Source organism: Carcharhinus amblyrhynchos, chromosome 3, assembly GCF_965287045.1.
Source record: "Carcharhinus amblyrhynchos chromosome 3, sCarAmb.v2.hapA, whole genome shotgun sequence".
Classification (NCBI taxonomy): Eukaryota; Metazoa; Chordata; class Chondrichthyes; order Carcharhiniformes; family Carcharhinidae; genus Carcharhinus; species Carcharhinus amblyrhynchos.
Genome location: NC_137326.1, coordinates 121,811,545 through 121,836,193, shown reverse-complemented (window position 1 = coordinate 121,836,193; position 24,649 = coordinate 121,811,545). Strand labels below are relative to the sequence as shown.

The window sequence follows — 24,649 nt, the reverse complement described above, 5'->3', positions numbered from 1 at the left end:
TTAAACTCGCCAGTCACATTATTAGCCCCTTGCTGAAGCGCCCAGCCGATCAACAGTGCGGTTAGTGCTGGATGAGCACTGAAATCATTTAAAATTGCACTCAGTTCAAAGTTGGCATGGTGCCTGAATTACAGGCGAAGGTTAATCATGTATCACAATGTTTATTTTAAGGGGCTAACCAATTTAGCTCTGATGGACAGTAATCAGAGGTGTCTGCGCTATTGCACATTCTACAGATCTCCAGGGAATATATTTGGAGACAAAGTATTGCTCTTCAAATGTTGTTTCCCAATATGTGGTGTTACCATCTCCTGCCAGCTAGGTACAAATATTCTACTTGGAAGTAACAACTGATAAGGAGATAGTAAGCAAGCTCTTATGGCTGGAATGCACTGTCTGCAGAGCAGATTCATTAGTAGTTTTCAAAAGAGAATTGGGTAAGTATTGAAGGGGAAAGAACTGCAGGGATATGGGGAAAGAGTGAGGGAGTGGATAGATCTTTCAAAAAGTCAACAAAGGCACAATGGACCAAATTGACTAAATCTCTGCTCTGATATAATTGTAAGCATCCCTTGTCACGGTTGTTAGCAATGCTGCCTCGCAGCACCAGGGACACGGGTTCAATTCCCAGTTGGGTCACTGTCTGTAAGGAGTTTGCATGTTCTCCCTGTGTCTGTGTGGGTTTCCTCCAGGTGCTCTGGTTTCCTCCCACAGTGCGAAAGACCAGCTGGTTAGATGCATTGGCCATGCTAAATTCTCCCTCAGTGTAACTGAACAGGCACTGGAATGTGGCGACTCGGGGATTTTCACAGTAACTTCATCATAGTGTTAAGCCTATTTGTGACACTAATAAATAAGCTGTTGTCAGTAAGAGGAATCACGGAAAACTATATTCAATCTTAATGCGAAACAAGTTTTTGATTATTATTAATTTGAACTGATCTTGTACTCGAGGGGCAATGACGCTAAAGTAATTTTTCAAACGGAGTGTCCCACTGGACATATCCACCAACATGGATATTTATGTCTAGGTGATTTTCACAGTATTTTCACTGCAGTGTTAAAGTCAGCCTACTTGTGACACTAATACATAAATAAAGGTGATGAATTTTGACAGTTAACTTGGAGCACTGAGAGCTGCTCAGCATCATTAAGGGTGTTAGTATATTTAAGGAAGGTGACTTTCTTGGCTAATGGTCACAGAGGTAAGAGTGCAGCACATTGCTGCAGCTGGGTTCAACATCTCTTGTACGATCTCACTCGGATGCTCCTTACAGCAGCCAAAGGAGCTCATTCTGAATTTCACTGTCCCAAACTGCTCAGGCTGTAGTTTCCTTTCCTCAGGCAACACAGATTCCTCGACATTGAGGCATTAATGGCCTTCCTGAAGTGCAAAATTGTACAGGTTTGATTTTGATTTGATTTATTATTGTCACATGTATTATGATACAGTGAAAAGTATTGTTCCTTGCGCACTATACAGACAAAACATATGCTTCATCAAATACATAGGGGAGAAGGAAAGGAGAGGATCAGGATATAGTTTTGCAGTCATAGTTAGGGCTTAGAGAAATATCAGCTTAATATGAGTTAGGTCTATTCAAAAGTCTGATGGCAGCAGAGAAGAAACTGTTCTTGAGTCAGTTGGTACATGACCTCAGACTTCTAAATCTTTTTTCCGATGGAAGAACTTGGAAGAGAGACTGTCTGGGTTATGTCAGGTACTTGATTATGCTGGCTACTTTCCTAAGGCAGTGTAGACAGATGCATAGGAGGCTGGTTTACGTGATGGACTGGGCTACATTCACAATCCCTTTGTAGTTTCTTGTGATCTTGGTGAGAGCAGGAGGCGTACCAAGCTGTGATACATCCAGGAAGGAAAGAGTGCAGCATGCAATGAAGATTCTTATGGTTCTTCAGAGTATACACTCTGTGTCTTCATTATGCCTGCTTACATTAATGGTTCAATGCTCCTGATACTGCTTAGACCTGATTGAATGCATCATTCGTGGTCATACTGGTTACTTTAGTGGAATCGTAAGCCATGGTTGTAGACAGTGTGTCTTGCCCCAAGAAATCATGATTCTCTTTATATAACAGGTCAACAACAATAGCGTGGTTCAGAATGAAATCTTTGTGGGAGCTGCCAGTAATGACTAGCAGAAGTTTTTAATTGGTATCACAATCACAACATGTACAACGTGAATCACTTTTTCTTCCTGGACATCAATGGATCTTTTCCATACGTGTACCAAAATAATTCTAAGCATGTGGGATTCTCGGAGGGTTGAAACACTTGGAAAATACTATGGTGTTGTGAGACTGCGGAACTTCTGAGGACATGGAGTGGGAAACAGTGAAGGACAAATTTAAAGAAATAGTACTGTTTTTGGGGGGGAATAGGTTGTGAATCCGAAAGTCAGCAATAAAAGTTTCAGGACTTTTCAAAACTCTGAATCACTTCACTATCATTTGTACCAGATGACTTGGGAGCCATGTAATTTACACAGGTCTAATTAACTCAGAATGGTTCTGTTAAAACAGAAAATTCACATGCACAATGTTACAAGGTGATTGTAGCTTCACAGATGAGCCCATAGTACTTCAGCAAGTAGATTCTTACTGCAGCCAGAAGGATCGAGAAAATTTATGTTTAACACAATAGTACATAAGCAATGTGAAATGCTGAAATACTGATTTCCTCGATCCTTTTAGCATTGCAATGTGTAACTGGCAACGATCGTGAGCAATTTCATCTGCTACGTCACACAAATATTACACAAATTGTTGCACGTGTGAAGGACAAAATCTTAAGCACATTCTGGACCTAAGCTAATTCTCCAGCCTCATCAGGTGGCCCATGGGAATCCTGATATTCCGCTGAATGGGGCAGTCGGCCAAAAATTGGGATTCCCAAGGGGTGTCAAGGCAGTAGGGATTCACTCAACCCACCCCACCGACACCGATCGGACTCCGGTCTATAGCAGGCAGTGAGCTGATTAATATGCAAACCCGCACTGACAGCCTGGGCCTGGTGCTGTGAAGCAACAGCGCTAACCACTTCATCACTGTGCCGCCCCATTGTGTTATGATCGCTTTCAAATATTTGTTTTTAAATGGACGTAACCAGTCTTTTATATAAATAAAGAAAAATTTGTATTTCTATAGCACCTTTCACAACCTGAGGATTTACTGAAAAAATGATGGCCAATTATAGTGAGCACTATAATCACTGTTGCAATATGTATTGAATAACCATATTTAAAAATTTGATTAATAGGATTGAGTACATTGTAATTATCTCTCTGCAAAAGACATAAATAAGCAGCCTTTCAGCATCCCAGACTAATATCCACATTCCCTCTTAGTTTGTGTCCGTATATCTTCACTTTGCTCATTTTCTGATGTCCATTATTGCTCGCTGACACATCCCCTTCAATTTTTCCTTACCCTGGGGAGTTTCTGCTGATTTAGCATCATCTGCAGAAGGGGGAAATGGGTATAGTATGATTATCTATCCCATTTTCCCTGAGAGAAGAAAACTATGGAAAATGCACATTCAACTGCTCTCCGATTTTCATACAGGGCAGCAAGGACCTGGGCCTATTACCTCGACAGGTGAGTGTTTCAGAACCCAACATAACATAAGACAAAACCAAAATGAACAAAAATTAATAATAATCAAACTGTAGAGATACTGTAATGACCTCAGTCAGACCATTGAGGTTGGCCTATTGGAGTACAAGCTCCCTGATTAAGGATCTAATTGATGGGCCAATCAGGGAGTCGTCGGTGCTGGGGCCTCAGCTATTTACCATTTATATAGATGATCTGGAGGAGGGAACCGAGTGTAGGGTGTTGAAATTTGCTGATGACACCAAGATTGGGGGAAAGGCAAATTGTGCGGAGGGAGTGGAGAGTCTACAGAAGGATCTAGATAGGCTGGGCGAATGGGCCAGGAACTGGCAAATGGAATTTAATGTTGGCAAGCGCGAGGTGGTCCACTTTGGTAGGAATAATGGTAGGAAGGATTATTACTTACGGGGCGAAAAACTGCAGCAGGCGACGGTGCACAGGGACCTCGGGGTCCTTGTGCATGAGTCGCAAAAACCCAGCCTGCAGGTGCAGCAGGTGGTCAGGAAGGCGAATGGGATGCTGGCCTTCATAGCGAGGGGGATTGAATATAAAAGTAGGGAGGTCTTGCTGCGGCTGTATAGGGCATTGGTGAGGCCGCAGCTGGAGTACTGTGTGCAGTTTTGGTCGCCGCACTTACGCAAGGATATTTTGGCCTTGGAGGGAGTGCAGAGGAGGTTTACTAGGCTGATACCGGAGTTGAGGGGGTTGAACTATGAGGAGAGGCTGAATAAACTAGGCTTGTACTCGTTAGAGTTTAGAAGAATGAGGGGAGATCTCATTGAGACGTATAAGATGATGAATGGGATGGATAGGATAGAGGTGGAGAGACTCTTCCCGTTCAGAAAGGACAGTAGGACGAGGGGGCACAGCCTCAAGATAAAGGGGGGGCGGTTTAGAACGGAGTTGAGGAGGAACTTCTTCACTCAAAGGGAGGTGAATCTCTGGAATTCTCTGCCCGTTGAAGTGGTGGAGGTTACCTCGCTAAATATTTTTAAGTCGCGGGTTGATGGGTTTTTGATAAGAGAGGGGATTAAGGGTTATGGGGAGAGGGCGGGAATGTGGAACTGAGCCACGACAGATCAGCCACGATCTTATTGAATGGCGGGGCAGGCTCGAAGGGCTAGATGGCCTACTCCTGCTCCTATTTCTTATGTTCTTATGTTCTTAAGTGGGAGTGTCAGTTCCTCTGGCACCCCGGAGGTACACTGCTGACTGATTCCACTCTGGGGACTGCTGTTAGAGTTTGTAACTAAAGGGATTTTGGTGGAGGGATTTCTGTGTCTGAAAACTTATTACAAATACCGGGTCAAAAGAGAAAGTAATCTTTCTTTTGTTCTTATAATCATCTTTTCTCCACAATGTTAGGCTATAATTTCACACTCTCGCAGGAAACTAATGAGCCGGATCTGCCTCAGCCTGTAGCTTCATCATTTCAATCCATATCCATTTACCATTGATGCATCGTCAGAAGCAAGACTAATTTTGTGTAGCAAGAAGTTGTTTTCAACATGGTGTAGAATATATTCAACATAATGTACAATCTGGCTGTCTTATTAACATCTCAATTCAGCTGCTTTTACAGAACTGTCTGGAATTCCATCTGAATTTAATCGTTATCAAACTATTTGACCAGCAAGAGGCTACAATGGCCCTTGGATAATATGCTTTTATTAGTAATTATTAATACATGCACCCATTTAAAATTAATTTTTCATCTTTCTATCCTATTGAGCTGAATGAATGGGAAAGCAGGTGGTCTGGCTCCCTATTCCTCTCACTGCTACAGATTTAACATCCCACTACTACAATAGTGACTTATATTACTATAGCACCTTTATTAAAATCAAATGTTCCAAGATGCTTCAGGGGAGTATTATCAGACAAAATTTGACATTGAGGCACATGAGACAATCAGGTCACCAAAGGCTTGGTTAAAGTGGTAGGTTTTAAGAAGACGCTGAAAGGAGGAGACAGAGATTGAGAAGCAGAGAGATTCAAGGAAGGAATTTCAAAGTTTATGGTTTAGGTAGCTGAAGGCACGGTCACCAATAGTGGAGTGAAATTGGAGGTAGGCACGTGGAGCATTGGAGGAGAAGCAAGATCTTTGAAGATTGTAGGGCTGGATTAGGTTGCACAGTGGAGAGGTGAGTGAGGAATTTGAACACAAGCATGAGAATGTTAACATCAGAGAATTGCCAGATGGGAACAAATGAGGCATTAGTCTAATGAAAGGTAGGAAGCAAATCACATAGAATCAAACTTAGGTAGGCAGTATGTTTCCTTTTGCTTTTATATCAACAGCTGGAGTGTAAAATGAAGATGAAAAGTCTTGAGGGAATATTCACATTGGTAGAACAATTGGCTACTGTCTACTTTATTGGTAATGGACTCTTATCATATTAACTATACTACTATTAATGATATGACATTGTTCCAGTGTTTACCTGCAAACGGTGGCCCCAGCAATGCAGACACTCCATTAGCACAGATGATGATACCATAAGCATTGGCAAGGTTGCTTAGTCCCACCAGATCCTCAGTTACACAGGGCATGACTGAAAAATATCCACTGGAAAACCCAATCAACGCACAAACAATGGCCAGATTGGTAAACGTGTGCATGAGTGGAATTATCAAAATGCAAATGCCAAGACAAAAGTTAGACAAGATTAATACATTCCAGGCACTAACAAATGGGAAATCGCAGATTATACCCAGAATGACTTTTCCAAAAATATGAAATATAGCAATGATTGAGGTCAGAGGAAGCTTGTCATTTTCCGAGGATAAACCATACTGTTTTACAATCTCCGGCAGATGAATGAAAGGTATAACAAAACTACAGTAAGCAAATAAAGCCCAGAAAATAAATGCTACAAAAACCTTATTTTGGAACAAGGATTCACCTCCAAAATAGCTTGAATACCAAAAGTGAAATCCTAGCTTCACAGAGTTTGCACGCTGGCTAAGTGTTTTAACGTGGCCTATTGCATACATGTCCTTCAAGATTATGTCTTTAGTGTCTTTATATTTCCGTTTTGTATCTGATGCACTTCTCTCATGGTCACGACTTGAATTTTCTTTACTGCCCTCCGCATTGTCTTCAGTCTTCTTTATTCCAGCGTTTTGGTTGTCAATTGCAAGAGCTGTGTGACCATTGTCAGATGGCTTCCTACTGCACTTCTGCACATCACATAACTCTGGTACAAATCCTTTGTCAGCTGGAAGTGGCCTTAATAGTGCACCACAGACACACAGGTTCAAATTTACTGCTCCGTGAATCAACATTGCACCCCTCCATCCAAACTCAGCAGAGAGGGTTTTAAGTAAAATGGTTACAAGGAAGGCTCCAAACCCAGTGCCAGTTGTGCTTATTCCCTGTGCCAGCGCTCGTCGCTTTTGAAAATACTGTCCCACCATGACTATGTTCGGCAGGTATGCCAAACCGTTGCCAATTCCTGCTCACACAGTGAAGAAAATACACTTTAGTTTTACAGAAAAATCTAGCTGGATTCTTTCAAATGGAATCTTCCGAACAGGATCGCTGTTGTTAGCTTAAATTAAGAAACAATGAACGGGCATACAATATTTAATATTATGAAAACACATTTTGATTTGCTTGTCTTCCCTTTCTTCACCTCCCTCCACTTACCCCTCTGCCACCACATAGAGTCATAGAGGAATACAGCATGGAAACAGGCCCTTTGGCTCAATTTCTCCATGCTGCCCAGTTTTTATCAGTAAGCTAGCTCCAATTGCCTGCATTTGGTCCATACTCCTCTATGCTCACCTTACCCATGTAACTGCCTGAATGCTTAGGGCCTAGTCCATTTGCTCAGTCAGGTTGGTCAATCCTATTGACATACTCTCCTCAGATAGTACCAGTGGTCCTCCTTGGATAATCGAGCAGAGGTGGTGGGACAACTGTTTTTAAATAGTTTATCCGATCGGTTCATTTGAAACAGATAAATTCTGTATTCGAACGGTTAGCGACAGAGAGTATATCCAAAATTATTTATTCCCCATCTCTTGCAGAAATTTGAAATAAATATTTCTATCTCAATTTAATGGAAAGGACCACCTTTTGACAGACAAGGGAATTAAGGGTTATGGGGAGAAAGCGGGAAAGTGGAACTGATCCACTTCAGATCAGCCATGATCTTATTGAATGGCGGGCCAGGCTCGAGGGGCTGGATGGCCTACTCCTGCTCCTATTTCTTATGTTCTTATGTTCAAACTGAATAATAAGTAAGTCAAGTACAAGTACAGCAAGAAAGATCCAACATGACAGAACCTACATTCAGCTACCAGCTAACCTGGATTTGGAAATGGGTAAGCTAACATAAGGTGAATTATTATAACGATGATTAGGAAAGACCAAATAGTCCAATGCTTAAAATGCACTCACCAGTTACTACTCCAAATGAAATGAAGAGATCGTAAACACTTGTTGCATATGCACTCAGAGCCCAGCCCATTGTGGTTATTATCCCTCCAGTTATTGCTGTTGTGCGACATCCACATGCATCCACAAAAAAACTCACAAATGGACCTGTGCAGGAAAGGGAAATACTTGAATTATCCGGGCGGAGAATGTAGCAAAACAGATTGATGGATTAGTACTACGCATTGTGATGTATCGATTTATTCCTTAAGGCAGATTGCATGGATAGATGGATTTAAATTAGACTGAAACTGAAAAGGAGGACATATGATAACATTTGAGGTAACACTCCTGAAGATAATCATGATGTGGAGATGCTGGCATTAGACTGCAGTAGACACCGCAAGAAATCTCAGAACACCAGGTTAAAGTCCAACAGGTTTATTTAGAATCATGACCTTTCGGAGCGCTGTGCCTTTATCAGGTGATGAAAGCTTGTGATTCCAAACAAACCTGTTGGACTTTAACCTGGTGTTCTGAGACTTCTTACAGGAGATAATCATGGGGAATTGTACAAAGCATAACGACGAGGTGTGGGGAAAGATTGGCTAGGTTACAAAGGATTGTGGAAAGAAAAAGTCAAGTGTTAGTGGGAGAGACTCTCAAAGAAATCACTCAACGTTCAGGGTTGGTCCTTGCATCAAACTGTTTATTTTTGCCAGCGGGGGGATGGCTTCTGTTAAATCCAGCACCTCTCTCCGACAAACAAAGGAAAAACATCCATTCTTATACATTTTTCAAACATCTACACAGCCCATCACAGCTGGACCTTGTCCAATAATATTGATTACAGATTACATACAGCAGTCGCATATCCAGTGAAAAAGGCATTATGTAAGGTGGGCTTGTGCATGATCAGCTCATGGTCTCATGGTACCTCAGTCAATATTATCTTTCTCCCATCTGGAGTCCTTGAGTGTACAATATTCCTTGTCTAGTGGGCCTCCTTAACCAAAAGTTAGCATGAATCTAGTACTCATTCAGAGAACCTACATGGATAGCTGTTCTCAGGATGCTAGTTAAAAATATCATTTGTTGCTGATAGATTTTTACTGTCAAGTTTTACTAATTGCTACAATTATATAAATATTGAGTACTTTCTCAAGATCTCTGAAGTTGCTGATGTCTACAGGAAGTGGTGCCAAAGGATTTTGTTCCAACTTCAAGGTTTCTGCAAATACCAGTTGTTCTCAGAAATGGGTTAATGGAAAGACACTCCCCATGGAATACCGACTGCATGGTTGGAAGAATAAGCAGAAGCCATGCAGGGCATTGCTGCTCCGAGATGGAGGAGGGAGAGGGGGAGAAGGATTCTTCTCAGAAGCTGTGTTCACCTCAGATGCACAGACAGCAATTCTACCTGAATCACAGTGCGTCAGTAAGGAAGTCCTCACTGGAATCTGCCAATTGCTGCAGCTGCAACTGAAGTCTCAGAGTTTGGCAAGGACAGCATATACAGTGGCTTTCATGGTGATCATGCAAGGAACATTTGCGCTGCAAATCATCAGAAAGGACATAAGAACATAAGAAATAGGAGCAGGAGTAGGCCATCTAGCCCTTCCAGCCCGCCCCACCATTCAATAAGATCATGGCTGATCTGAAGTGGATCAGTTTCACTTTCCCGCCTGCTCCCCATAACCATTAATTCCCTTGTCTATCAGAAATCTATCTACCCGTGACTTAAACATATTCAACGAGGTAGCCTCCACCACTTCAATGGGCAGAGAATTCCAGAGATTCACCACCTGTTCTAAACTGCCCCCCACCCTTATCTTGAGGCTGTGCCCTTTAGTTCTGGTTTCCTTTCTAAGTGGAAAGAATATCTCTACCTCTACCCTATCTAGCCCCTCCATTATCTTTTAAGTCTCTATAAGATGCCCCCTCAGCCTTCTAAACTTCAACAAGTATAGGCCCAGTCATTTAATCTCTCCTCATAAGCTAACCCCCTCATCTCTGTTACCAGCCTGGTGAACCTTCTCTGTACTCCCTCCAAGGCCAATATATCCTTTCGCAAATAAGGGGACCCAAATCGCACACAGTACTCCAGTTGCGGCCTCGCCAGTGCCTTGTACAGTTGCAGCAAGACCTCCCTGCTTTTATATTCTATCACCCTCGCTATAAAGACCAAGACAAAGACAAAGGACACTGGAGGAGTGGCAGAGATTGGAAGAAAAAGGCTGTTTTCTCGAGAGAGGACAGCAAGTCAGCGCACCTCAAAGTCAAGACAACACCTCAACAATCCTGGTTCTCTTTTGGAGGACAGATTGCTGGATTGCTGTGAGACTTTGCAAATTCCTTCAAGCACATGGAAGCAATCTGAGCTTGTGTAATAGCACGACCTCAGCTTGAGCTCCCCCTACAACCCTCAGACGTTGGATGGCTGTTGTTTGTGCTGCAGTGGAAGCTGAGATAACAGCTGTCAGAAGCTGCATCATGGTTAGATCCGCAAGTGAGCTAATAGAGTTGTCCACCACTTCCATGCTGAGAAGGCTTGGCTCCAAGATCTGAGCAAAGCTCTGTGCAAGGTCGATACCCAACTCTCCACGTGTCTTCATGTACAAACAAACCTCCTAGCAGAGCTGTCAATGCACTAAACACTGTGCATTTCCATCAGCCTGTTTTTTTGTAGTCTACACCATTGAAATAATCACCTGAGTCCATTGCAACAGAGCGCATCTGTGATTTCACCCTAGCTGTAGGCCACTCATGAGGTGTCTCATTACATACAAGTCCTGCTTTTCCACTTTCCTCTCAATATCAATATTCAAGCTTGGTGCCTGCAGATTTTAAGTCAGGTGATCGTGTTTCTTTATCAGAGTGAGCTGTCATCCTTCCACTCGGTATCTGACAGGAGAAACTCAAGGGGATGATTGTGATGCTGGGAATGGGGGAAACATCTTTACATCAGCTGCAGCCTGTAAATCACAGCCACACCAATGGCTGCTCCATTGTCAACCAGCACTGTTTCCACCACCTCCAGTTTGTCCTGCAAGAGAGAGGAAAGTATATCAGAGAGTGCTGTGCAAATTATTTGGACAATGTGACTGTATGTTTAAATAGCTGTGAAAACTGTGAGATGAGAGTTCATGCTGCCAGGAATGTTAACTAATAGTCTTTATTGACAGAAATTGTGGGTAGATGTGTCATGGGGTGTGGCACATTCAGCACTATCTGAAAGTAATGGTGCATCTGGTGAGATTTGGCATTTGAAGATGGACTCACTAACCTTGACCAGTCTTGTGAGGTTACTGAAATTCTTGTTTCTTTGAGCGCTCGTTCCTCTTGATTGCTGGATTCCATGGCTACTTGGCTCCTCTGCCTGCTGAGCACTCATCTGGAGGGCCTCCTGTTCTGCTGTTGATGCAATGCTTCTCTCCTTCATTGCTCCTCCTCCAACAAGACCTTGAGTGCAGTTTCCGAGAACCATAGAGTCCATTCTCTCTTACATTGTGTAATTATTTAATTTTTTTTCCCTGTCAAAGTGATTTGCACAATGACTTTCACTACCTCCTCTGACAACAATGAACCTCCCCTTCAGCCTGGCCTTAAGGCTTGCTTTAGTTCATGCTAGCTTCTCATGCCTTTGGACTCCATTTTGAGGCATGTGGACACTCAACAGTGCATTTAGTGCTGACTGCATGCTACAGTCTAGTAATGAACGGACAGCAGGAAGTTGGCAAGCTGCCCACACCACAGGTGCTGGTTAATTATGCATTGAGACCCTGTGCCCATTTTTAATCCAACCTTAGCAATGGAAAATAAGGTTTTCACTGTAATTCTTAACAAATGGATCATTGTTAGGTGACACATAACAATTTTTACTGATGCACCATAGAAAGCATTCTTTCCACATGTATCACAGCTTGATATGGCTCCTACTCTGACCAAGACCCCAAAAAGGCACAAAGCAATTGTGAACATAGCCCAGTCCATCATGCAAACCAGCCTTCCATCTACTGACTCTGTCTACACTTCCCACAGCCTCAGAAAAGCAGCCTGTATAATCAAGGACCTCATATACCCCAAACATACTTTCTTCCACCTACTTCCATCATGAAATAGATACAAAATTCTGAGGTCATGTACTAGCCGACTCAAGAACTGCTTTTTCCCTGCTGCCATCAGACCTTTGAATTGACCTACTTCATATTTAAGCTGATCTTTCTCTACACCATAGCTGTGACTGTAACACTACATTCTGCACTCTCTCCTTTCCTTCTCTCCTATGTACTCTATAAATGATATGCTTTGTCTGTATAGTGCGGAAGGAACAATACATTTCATTGTTTGAACATTGGTTAGGCCACATTTGGAATACTGCGTCCAGTTTTGGTCACCACGCTATCAGAAGGACATGGAGGCTTTGGAGAGAGTACAGAAAAGGTTTACCAGGATGTTGCCTGGCATGGAGGGTCTTAGCTATGAGGAGCGATTGGGTAAATTTGGGTCGTTCTCCCTGGAAAGACGGAGGATGAGGGGCGACCTAATAGATGTGTATAAAATTACGAAGGGCATAGATAGGGTGAACAGTGGGAAGCTTTTTCCCAGGTCGGAGGTGACGATCACAAGGGGTCACAAGTTCAAGGTGGGAGGGGGGCAAGGTTCAACACAAATGTCAGGGGAATGTATTTCACACATGGTGGTGGGGGCCTGGAATGCACTGCCAAGCAAGGTGGTTGAGGCGGACATGCTGGGATCATTTAAGACTTATCGAGATCGTCACATGAGTAGACTGGGAATAGAGGGATACAAACAAATGGTCTAGTTGGCGGCGCAGGCTTGGAGGCTGAAGGGCCTGTTCCTGTGCTGTACTGTCCTTTGTTCTTTGTATCCTAATATGTGTGACAATAACAAATCAAATCAAAATAGTATCAAGACCTCTCGGGTGATATTTTCAGAAGTAAATATAATGCAAAACAATATAATAAAGAGCATTATTTTATATCCACGAAACATTAGAATGCTAAATGACAAACATACCAACAATAAGTGATAGACCCATTGCCAAGGATCCAATCCATGCTGTCAATCCACGACTTTGATTGAACTCCTCCAGCCATTCAACATACAGTATCCCCAGGGCCATCTGCGATCCCATAACAAGTACATGCATGATGAAAGATGCGAGGATCACCATCCAGGCCCAGCCCCTGTCTATGTTTGGATTTGTCATTTGCATTTCACTCCTGGGTTTAGCACAATCTTCTGAGTGGTATTCAATGTTTCCACCACTGGTTGCCATCTTGCCATTCAAAATTGAAAAGAATCTGAAAGAATAATAAGAACTAATTGGTCGTAACTCTTTTCAACGTTAACTACAATTTTCTGTTTCAGGCAATCCCATCCCTTCATTTTCTGTCTTAACCAAAATCAGATTTCATCTTCAAAATGAGCTTTGCTCCATTGTTATTTAATTAAGTCATTTCAGTTTTTCCACTTTACATTTCCCTCTATTCATTAAGACAAAATAATTAAGTATGATATTCAAATTAGCAAACTGATGTACTCAAATCTATCTCCAATCTGGAATGGCATCTCTGCTTATTCAAGTTTTTTTTGGAAACTAGGCTGAACTCTCTTCTGCACTCATGCATTTTGTTAGGAATCAGATCAGAAATCCCAAGGTATATCATGTGGTCAGACTTGACCCCAACAACTTGCTATTTTGGTATTAATATGCAGATTATGATGTCTCATTTCAGGTCTGATTCTACTGACAAATCGGGAAGCTTTCATCAAGACAAACTTTATTTAACAACACGAGTATAACAAATGAATTAGCTTAATATTTAATATTGAACAATACTTCAACATGACGCAAGACAATTCTTAGCTGTTCACTTATCCCGATGAATGCCAATTCAAGCAATATTCTTCTTAGACTTAAAACCCCCCTTCAAAATCAGTTAGCAAAAAAACAGGCTTATGTGCTTATACTTAGGTTGCCAGTCCGAGAGCTGTCAGAGCACTTCTGAAAAGAGAGATAGAGAGACACGTCTTTCTTCTTTCAGAATGAAGCAACAAACTGTTTATTTTTAAAAATGAAAGAGAAACTGGATATCTTCCCTGCAAGCTTACCTCCTCCTATTAGTAGAAGAATCAATCCCTGTCGACCAACTTAATCAAAACCCTATTCTGAAACTCTAGGGGAAGAAACCAAGTAAACACAAATGTACTAATTTGTTTAGACAAACACACATCAGCTAAAATGAATTATTATTCTGCAGTCTCAGCTATAGCTGCATATTCTTTAAGACAAATCAGCTCCTTGCAACAAAACACAGCCTCTTACAAGAAACATGATATAAATATATTTCTTAAAGACGTAGTATCATCACAAGTTTAAGAAACTAGGACCTGAATTTTCCAGCCATTCAGGCCTGGGTTGCTGCCCTCAGCCAAATCTCTGTTCACTGAAGCAGGACCAGAGAATCCCATTGGAGTGAACAGCTGGAGAATTCTGACCTAGCTCATCATTAGATATGGGTTATTTAATTATAACTAACAATACTTAACATTCTCTATCCTCTGTAGATCCTGGGTCTAGTTTTTTTGAATGAATTGACAGTCATATGAATTAAATGAAATTGATACTTTACATTTATTTTGTTTTGTTGCTTATTTCTTCAGTACGTTTGCCACTGACCAATTGTTCCAGACTCACTCCCTGGTTATGGTCAATAATGTTGTTACGATAGTGAGTCCCAGTGATCCTGTGATCATAGATTCACTATTTTTAGACCATTGGATCTTTTTCTTAATGTGTCAGTTAACAATTATAGGAGCTTTTCAGAGATCGATGTATTATGCTGGCTTTCATGGGAGAGATTTCTCTTTATTGATTACAGCTCAGCCAATACAATGATGACACTGATGACACCAAGATTGGGGGAAAGGCAAATTGTGCGGAGGGTGTGGAGAGTCTGCAGAAGGATCTAGATAGGCTGGGCGAATGGGCCAGGAAATGGCAAATGGAATTTAATGTTGGCAAGTGTGAGGTGGTCCACTTTGGTAGGAATAATGGTAGGAAGGACTATTACTTACGGGGCGAAAAACTGCAGCAGGCGACGGTGCAGAGGGACCTCGGGGTCCTTGTGCATGAGTCGCAAAAACCCAGCTTGCAGGTGCAGCAGGTGGTCAGGAAGGCGAATGGGATGCTGGCCTTCATAGCGAGGGGGATTGAATATAAAAGTAGGGAGGTCTTGCTGCAGCTGTATAGGGCATTGGTGAGGCCGCAGCTGGAGTACTGTGTGCAGTTTTGGGTGCCGTACCTGCGCAAGGATATTTTGGCCTTGGAGGGAGTGCAGAGGAGGTTTACTAGGCTGATACCGGAGTTGAGGGGGTTGAGCTATGAGGAGAGGCTGAATAAACTAGGCTTGTACTCGTTAGAGTTTAGAAGAATGAGGGGAGATCTCATTGAGACGTATAAGATGATGAATGGGATGGATAGGATAGAGGTGGAGAGACTCTTCCCGCTCAAAAAAGACAGTAGGACTAGGGGGCACAGCCTCAAGATAAAGGGGAGGCGGTTTAGAACGGAGTTGAGGAGGAACTTCTTCACTCAAAGGGTGGTGAATCTCTGGAATTCTCTGCCCGTTGAAGTGGTGGAGGCTGCCTCGCTAAATATTTTTAAGAAGCTGGTTGATGGGTTCTTGATAAGAGAGGGGATTAAGGGTTATGGGGAGAGGGCGGGAAAGTGGAACTGAGCCACGACAGATCAGCCATGATCTTATTGAATGGCGGGGCAGGCTCGAAGGGCTAGATGGCCTACTCCTGCTCCTATTTCTTATGTTCTTATGAACTCATGGAGATGGTAATTCTGGCTGAAAACGTATTTTATTGTTGCCCAGGCCTAGTCCACGTGTATAGGAAATGATTTGGGGCAGTCGTAATTATTCTAAATTGCATTCTTATCAGGATCACAATTATACATTTTCAAAAATCATTTGCCCACCTACTCTGCTCATCCTACTGGATTGAGCCAATCATTTTAGCATGAATCAAACACCTTGGCCAATAACATTCTACTCTCTGGCAGCATGAGAATGCATAAGTCCGTAGATCCGGAAGTTCTTGCCCACTGTCTCCTAGCAATCCCAATACGTAAGTCCATGGGGTTCAAACGTTCCACTGTCTCCTAACAACTGTAATATGTATGTCCATAGAGCCCAAAAGTTTCTTTCCCAACTGTCTCGTTTTACAAGCCCTTATCAGCAAAATTCAATTATTCTATTCATTCTGCTGTGTGGGAAGCTTGCACTTCCTAAAGCTGATAAGATAGTTCTCAGAAGCTGTATTGTGTTCAAGGAGTGTGGTTCTTCTTGCTCAGCTGTATCCCATCATGCCATAGAATGTCATTAGCCAAGGTTTATGCCTTTAATTCAGAAGACAATATGTTTTCAAAATATACATGCTTAAATTCTCTAACAGTGGATATGCATGTTTATATGCAAACTGTGCCTTTGTAACTCCAGGTACTTTGTACTATATTCACTCTAAATTAGTTTATCTTAATCTATTAGTCTTTTCAGTCCCAGGTTATCCTAAACCCCTCTAACAACAACTTAGATAGATTCTGTCTATGCTGTTTTAAATAAGATGTTAACTGAGTCAAAACATAGCAATAAACTTAAGCAGTATTATGACTAGTGCTTTTACATGATGGGTAATTTTTGTGCTGCATTATCTAGTTTAGCAGTCCATTCAATGTCCTACTAAGATGTTGAGTGGAAAAATAAGAGTGTCCTCTAGGCATGTATTTGAAATACCAACTGCAGTCTTCTCATGAGTCAACTGTGCCTCGTCAGCCATAAGAGGAAACCAGTCGCCAGAACAACAGCCTCACCAGTCCCTGACTAGTCATTGTGCCAATTAAATCCCCACAGTTACGAATCAGTCCCATTGATTGGAGCCCAGTACCTATCCATTTTGAACCCTTGATCCCAAGCATTGAGATACAAAGCTCATTCAAGCTTCTACATTACACAGATGACATTAACATGACTTTGAGTCACTTATGCCAGTGGGTGGACCTTACACCAAATCCACACAGATTCTAATAGTATGATTAGGCTTTGGTGGGTATGGTTACTGGAGTGATAACCATTTGCTGTTAAACGTGCTCAACCTTGCTCTTGATTTTCTCTAAGACTGGGTGAGGACTTTCTTGCTATGCAGAAAAAGATACAAAAGTCAGAAGGCACGTACCAGCCGACTCAAGAACAGCTTCTTCCCTGCTGCCATCAGACTTTTGAATGGACCTATCTTATGTTAAGTTGATATTTCTCTACACCTCAGCTATGACTATGACACTACATTCTGCGTCCTCTCCTTTCCTTCTCCCTTTTGTACTCTATGAACAGTATGCTTTGTCTGTATAGCATGCAAGAAATAATACTTTCACTGTATCCCCATACATGTGACAATAGTAAATCAAATTAAATCAAATTACACATAGACGTTGCATCCACCCTTAGTGCTCCATGATTTTCTGTTCTCAGCTTACTTAAGTCTGTAAAAGGACAGAAATTCCTTTCTGAATACTGCTCATCAGCAATTTATCAACCTTAAAAATCAGTTGCAACTTTAAGCATAGTTTTTTACCCAACAGAGATTACTCTTCATTCTGAATAACACAAAGAGGTTCAACCATTTCTTTATGCTTGGAGCTTAATCCCACCAAATATTGGTTTGTTACTTTCAACGTAGTCCCCCTGGACCTTGCAACTGAATGGTGCTTGGCTGTAACATGATATTTTTTAAGCTGCTTTACTTCTTCAGATAATACTGAAACACCTGCACCGGTATCCAGCTTGAATTTTGTGGGTAACCATAAACTCGTAATTTAATACTCAAGTAATTATTTTCTGTTTCATTAACTTAGCTTGGGTTGGTTATTTGTTTTTTCTTTCCTGTGGCTCTTTCACTTCTTGGATTTGCTTAAGCCTGATTATTTTCTCTTTCTTCCTGTGAGCTGCTTATATTTTAGATCAGCAATTTTGAATTGTCCTAGCTTTTCACAGTTGTGGCACTCTGCTCCTTCCGCTGGTCATTCTTCCTGCTTGTGCAGAGCTCTCCTGCCACAAGAAGAGCACTTGACACTGAAGATGGCATTTGACACACTTATTTCTGATTTTACAGGCTTTTGCTTCGCTGCTCTTTTATGTTTGATAAATTGAGTGGCTTCACTCATTTTTTTTTCCAAAGGACATATCTTTCCTCGTGAACATTCTGTTCAGCTTCCTAACCTCAGTCTGTCACACTTTTTGCACTGCCTTTGCGAAAGTTAAATTTTCTCCATTGTAAGAGATCTAAGGTTAAGTTTATTTATTAGTGTCACATGTAAGCTTACATTAACGCTGCAAATGAAGTTACTGTGAAAATCTCCTAGTCACCATACTCCGGTGCCTGTTCAGGTACACTGAGGGAGAATTTAGCATGGCCAATGCACCTAACCAGCAAGTCTTTTGGATCGTGGAAGGAAATCAGAGTATCTGGAGAAAACCCACACAGACACGGGGAGAACGTGCAGACTCCGCACAGAGAGTGACCCAAACCAGGAATTGAACCCGGGTCCCTGGTGCTATGGGCAGCAGTGATAGTTTTATCTAAGAACCCAAGAATTATATGACCACGTATTAATTCCTCTGTAAGGATCCTACAGTCACAATTTTCCATGAATTGGTACAGGTTATTTGTGAATGAATCCATCCATTCATCCAGTTTTGTTTCCTCTTATAAAATTTCGCTCACTCGATGGTCACATATTTTGAACACTGATATAGACATCAACTGTCTGGAGAACTTCATTATATGAGTTTGAAGTCTCATTGACCCCTTGTTTTTTGATAACATCATCTACAGTAGCCCCTACTGCATCGATAAAAGCATTGACCTCATTCTTTTGTTCCTTCTTATAAGAATCAGAACCTGTTCTGTACCTGGAGAATCTCTTCCAATTGTCCCAGTGCTGAGCCTATTGTGAACTTCCAGGACTACAGAGAGGTTCTGTGGGTGATGATGTAGACTCCATGCTTACCCTAGGTCTGGGTCTGTTGCTACATCAGTAGTTTGGCTTGTAGATTGTGGTCTGTACTCTTTGATGTCTGGACCCCAGGTGAGTGTGTCAGCTTGCGTCTGCTGTAACCACAATGTGCCATTCCCAGGTGAATCTTCAATTTTATTTTCTTCTTGTCCTTTTTCCATGGATTTACAGGCCTTTCAGGTCTGTAGTCTTAACGTTAAAAATGTATTTATTAGTCACAAGTAAGGCTTACATTCACACTGCAATGAAGTTACTGTGAATTTCCCCTTAACTGGAGTTCATCACTTAGAGTTGGGATTAAGTAGGGTTTCATTAGGGTTTGCCTGCTTCACTAAGAAATCTACTTAAGCCTGAAACTCATAAAAACCGTTCTTGTTTATTTACAGATCCATATGCATCTCAGTAATTCTACAAAAAGTCAAATTTCTGCTTCCTTCCAGATCTTAATTATTAATCATGTGGCGTTGTGTCACAGTGATATCAGCAATTACATCAGTATTAGGTGCTCCTGATGTTAATCCTTTACTCTACAGGGATCTCTGCTGTTGGGTCAGTCATGAGTAGTTGCTTCTTTCTGCCATATGTGCCCCAAGGTTCTATCCATCTGGATAATGGGTTGATACCTGCGGTATGAAACACACAAACATGGAAACTAGAAGCAGAAGGAGACCATTCAGCCCTTCTAGCCTGCTCCACCATTCATCTTGATCATGGCTGATCATCAAATTCAATATCCTGAACCCCCCCACTTCCTCCCATATCCCTTAATCCCTTTAGCCCCAAGAGCGATATCTAATTTCTTCTTGAAATCACACAACATTTTGGTCTCAACTATATTTGGTAGTAGTGAATTCCACACGTTCAATACCCTCTGGGTGAAGAAATTTCTCCTCACCTCAGTTCCAAAAGGTTTACCTCTGTCATTCTCAAACTGAACTCCACACCATTCGGAACATTCTTTCTGAGTCTACCCTGTCTAAACATGTTACAATTTTATGAGATCCCTCTCACTCTTCTAAACTCCAGTGAATGGAATCCTCTACCAGGGAAACTGTTGGGGCCAGTTTCACAGAATAGAATCATAGAAACCCTACAAAAGGAGGCCATTCAGCCCATCAAGCCTGCACCTACTACAATCCCATCCAAGCCCTATCCCAAGAACCCCATGCATTTATCCTAGCCAGTCCCCCTGACACTAAGGAGCAATTTAACATGGCCAATCCACCTAACCCGCACATCTTTGGAAAGTGGGAGGAAACCAGAGCATCCGGAGGAAACCCACACAGACACAGGGAGAATGTGCAAACTCCACACATAGAACATAGAACATTACAGCGCAGAACAGGCCCTTCGGCCCACGATGTTGCGCCGACCAGTTAAAAAGCAATGACCCTCTAACCTAAACCAAACCCTTTCCATCCATAAACCTATCCACGGATCTCTTAAACGCCCCCAAACTAGGCGCATTTACAACTGCAGCAGGCAGGGCATTTCAATCCCTCATCACCCTCTGGGTAAAGAACCTACCCCTGACATCCGTCCTATAACTACCACCCCTTAATTTAAAGCTATGCCCCCTCGTGCTAGCTTTCTCCATCCGAGGAAAAAGGCTATCACTGTCCACCCTATCTAAACCTCTAATCATCTTATATGTTTCAATAAGGTCCCCTCGTAGCCGCCTTCTTTCTAATGAAAACAACCTCAAATCCCTCAGTCCCTCCTCATAGGACCTCCCCTCCATACCTGGTAAACCTCCTCTGCACCCTCTCCAAAGCCTCCACATCCTTCCTATAATGTGGGGACCAGAACTGCACACAATACTCCAAGTGCGGCCGCACCAGAGTTTTGTACAGTTGCAACATGACGCTGCGGCTCCTAAATTCAATCCCCCTACCAATAACCGCCAAGACACCGTATGCCTTCCTAACAACCCTATCTACTTGATTCCCAACTTTCAGGGATCTATGTACACAGACACCTAGATCCCTCTGTTCATCCACACTATTCAGAGTCCTACCGTTAGCCCTATACTCTACACATCCGTTATTCCTGCCAAAGTGAATTATCTCACACTTTTCCGCATTAAACTCCATCCGCCACCTCTCGGCCCAGCTCTGCAACTTGTCCAAGTCTCCCTGCAAACTAAGACACCCTTCCTCACTATCTACCACACCTCCGACTTTGGTGTCATCAGCAAATTTACTAATCCACCCAACTATACCCTCATCCAGATCATTTATAAAAATTACAAACAGCAGTGGCCCCAAAACAGATCCCTGAGGCAAACCACTCGTAACTGAACTCCAAGACGAATACTTACCATCAACCACCACCCTCTGTCTCCTATCCGCCAGCCAATTCCTGATCCAATTTCCTAAATCACCCTCAATCCCATACATCTGCATTTTCTGCAGAAGCCTTCCATGGTGAACCTTATCAAATGCCTTACTAAAGTCCATACATACCACGTCTACTGCCTTACCCCCACCCACCTCTTTGGTCACTTTCTCAAAAAACTCAATAAGGTTAGTAAGGCACGACCTACCCTCCACAAAACCATGCTGACTATCTCCAATCAATTCATTACTCTCCAAATAACTATAAATCCTATCCCTAATAATTTTTTCTAAAACCTTGCCCACAACAGAAGTAAGACTCACCGGTCTATAATTCCCGGGGAAGTCTCTGTTCCCCTTCTTAAACAATGGGACAACATTCGCTATCCTCCAATCTTCTGGCACTATACCAGTGACCAACGGCGACCTGAAGATCAGAGCCAGAGGCTCTGCAATCTCCTCTCTTGCCTCCCAGAGAATCCTAGGGTAAATCCCGTCCGGCCCAGGGGACTTATCTATTTTCAAACCCTCAAGAATATCTAACACAGGCAGTGATCAAACCGGGAATCGAACCCGGGTCTCTGGTGCTGTGAGGCAGCAGTGATAACCATTGTTCCACTGTGTCACCCCTTTCTTAGATATGTTCAAGAGGGAGCTGGACGTGACCCTTGTTGCTAAAAGAATCAAGGGGTATGGAGAGAAAGCAGGAGTGGGATACTGAGAGTGCTTGATTAACCATGTTCATGTTGAATGGTGGTGCAGGCTTAAAGGGCTGAAGGGCCTACTCCTGCACTTATTTTCTATGTTTCTATCAGTGAGACCATACATGTTTTAGCAAGATGCGGGCTTTGGATTCCACACTCCCTGTATTGCCAACCATGATTAAATCTGGAGGTTTTATCACTTGATTTGCCCCCATGCTCCAACCATTCATCAGTCAACAAATCCATCCTTGTGACATACAACGTTTCGACACCAACTGAAAAGCCAGAAGACTCGTTACCCAATTTGATGATGCACTACTGTCAGCCAGACAGCCTTTTGCATCCCCTCCCGCCACCCCTTGCACTATTTTTAAAGCCTGATAACAAGAAATCTTAAAGAAAATTTTAAGAAAACAATCTTTTTTAATGTTGCGATGATTTTTTTTTTCTGGGATTATATACAGCAATATCCTGGAGGCTGACCTTCAACCTCTGGAGACTCCAGGCCAATCCCAGAGGGCTGGTAACCTTGTTTGTGGTTCCTATTGGTAATGTAACAGTGGTTACATTGTTAAACAGCTGGTAATAGGAGGTTTTCATCTTAAAACGAAATACTGAAAGCTAAGAAAAGATTGTCATAATTATCAAAACGGGGAATGAAACCCGGATGGGCTACCTGCGATTTTTATCATATGCAAAAACACAATGATATTTTGACAGTATGTTTCAGTATAAATTATATTGTACATTATGATTTTAGCTGACAAAATCATTGCCAGGCATTTTACCCAGAATGTTGGTGCCTCTTTAATCAATGATTATGCGACCCAAAGATGTCCTGGGCAAAAACATGTGTAGATTTGTACTCCTTCACCATAGAGTTTCCGCTACTAACAGTGGAACATACTGCACGTTTGTCATGTGTAACATTTTACGAAGAATCTCTAAACACAATTATACGTCATAATCCTATTTTAGTCCCGGTGTTGCACTGCAACATTCCACTTAGCACCTTCCAACTAACCCCTCTGCCTTAACAAAGACCTGGTCAGCTTTTAAATCAAATGGATCTTTTGTTTTCCCTCAGAGGATATTTTGAGATAATTTTCCGCACTAAAAGTGCCCGTTGTGAAATAAAATGAAAAAGGAATGCATGACTGTTTGATATTTCTGCAATTGCCGTAAACAATTAGAGATAATATAAGAACTCTTAATCTTTTTTAATTAAGGAATTTGTAATTGAACGGATTCCCAGCTTTTCAAACTCTAGCAGATATCTGCATTTTCTGCTGATAATATTGTGCCTTTGTGTTGAGCTTGGCTAAAATTACATGTTTGTGCCTGAATGCACTTTCAAATGAATTGCTGTGATTTTGCTTCACTTACAAACGTCACACAGTCTCAGGGTTGCCTCGGTTGTGATGGTTACCGTTTAGCTCTCTCGCAGCGCTGCTCGGATCCTGCTGACTGGTTCTGAAGATGCTCTTTTTGCATCCCTTGACTTGAGGCAACCTTTTTGCGGGTGGACAATTGCGATCCAGTCCCTGCCGCTGGTTGCTTTGTTGCTGGGCTCTGTGTTTTGTTGTCTGATTCTGATCCTGCCTCCAGCGTAGAGATGCTTGCTGCTTCATGCTATTACCAGCTAGCTCCGGTTTTCAGAACCTGCAATCACATCATCCACACACATCCTAGTGGTTGGATGGATTCAGTCAAATAGCAAAGGCAGAACCCAAGCCCTATCACTGATAAATGCCAATGTATCATTCTGCATTACACTACATAAATACAAATACTTGCCCCATTCCTGTTAAGTGCTGATCAACTTAACTCCTAGTTTTCAAATGTAATTTTTAACATTTTTAACATATAAAAACATATATACATATAAACATATATTAAACATAACACTATTAAACGCATATGCTATCGGCATGGTGGCACAGTGGTTAGCACTGCTACCTTGCAGTGTCAGGAACCTGGGTTCAATTCCCGCCTTGGGTCACTGTCTGTGTGGAGTTTGCACGTTCTCCCCGTGTCTGTGTGGGTTTCCTCCGGGTGCTCTGGTTTCCTTTCCCAGTCTGAAAGATATGCTGGTTAGGTGCATTGGCCATAATAAATTCTCCCTCTGTGTACCCAAACAGGCGCTAGAGTGTGGCGACTTGGGGATTTTCACAGCAACTTCATTGCAGTGTTAAAGTGTGGGTGCCGGCGACGTAAGCAAAATGCAGACTGAGGATCTGGGGAGGGAGTATGAAAAGCTTGGAATGGAATTAAAAAGTAGAACCGACAAGGTGGTTATCTCTGGGCTACTGCCTGAACCATGTGCAGATGGGCGTAGGGTTGACAGGATTAAGGAAGTGAATGGGTGGCTCAGGGATTGGTGTGGGAGGAATGGGTTTGAATTTATGGGGCATTGGCACCAGTATTGGGGTAGGTGGGACCTGTTCGGGAGGGATGGGGTTGGTCTGAACCGTGCTGGGACCAG

At 42.3% G+C, this 24,649-nt stretch overlaps 1 protein-coding gene across 1 annotated transcript in view; it reads right to left on the bottom strand.

Moving 5' to 3' along the window:
• LOC145341517 (monocarboxylate transporter 14-like) overlaps positions 1-23,670 on the bottom strand; it is a 29,470-nt gene extending 5,800 nt beyond the window's left edge. Inside the window, exons 1-4 of the mRNA XM_080186498.1 lie at positions 23,551-23,670; positions 13,061-13,347; positions 8,045-8,188; positions 6,081-7,094 (exon numbers count right to left, since the gene is read on the bottom strand). Of these exons, the coding sequence (XP_080042624.1) occupies positions 6,081-7,094; positions 8,045-8,188; positions 13,061-13,322 (1,420 nt within the window). The 5' untranslated portion in view covers positions 13,323-13,347; positions 23,551-23,670. The remainder of the gene's footprint in view (positions 1-6,080; positions 7,095-8,044; positions 8,189-13,060; positions 13,348-23,550) is intronic.
• Between the last annotated feature and the right edge of the window lie 979 nt (positions 23,671-24,649).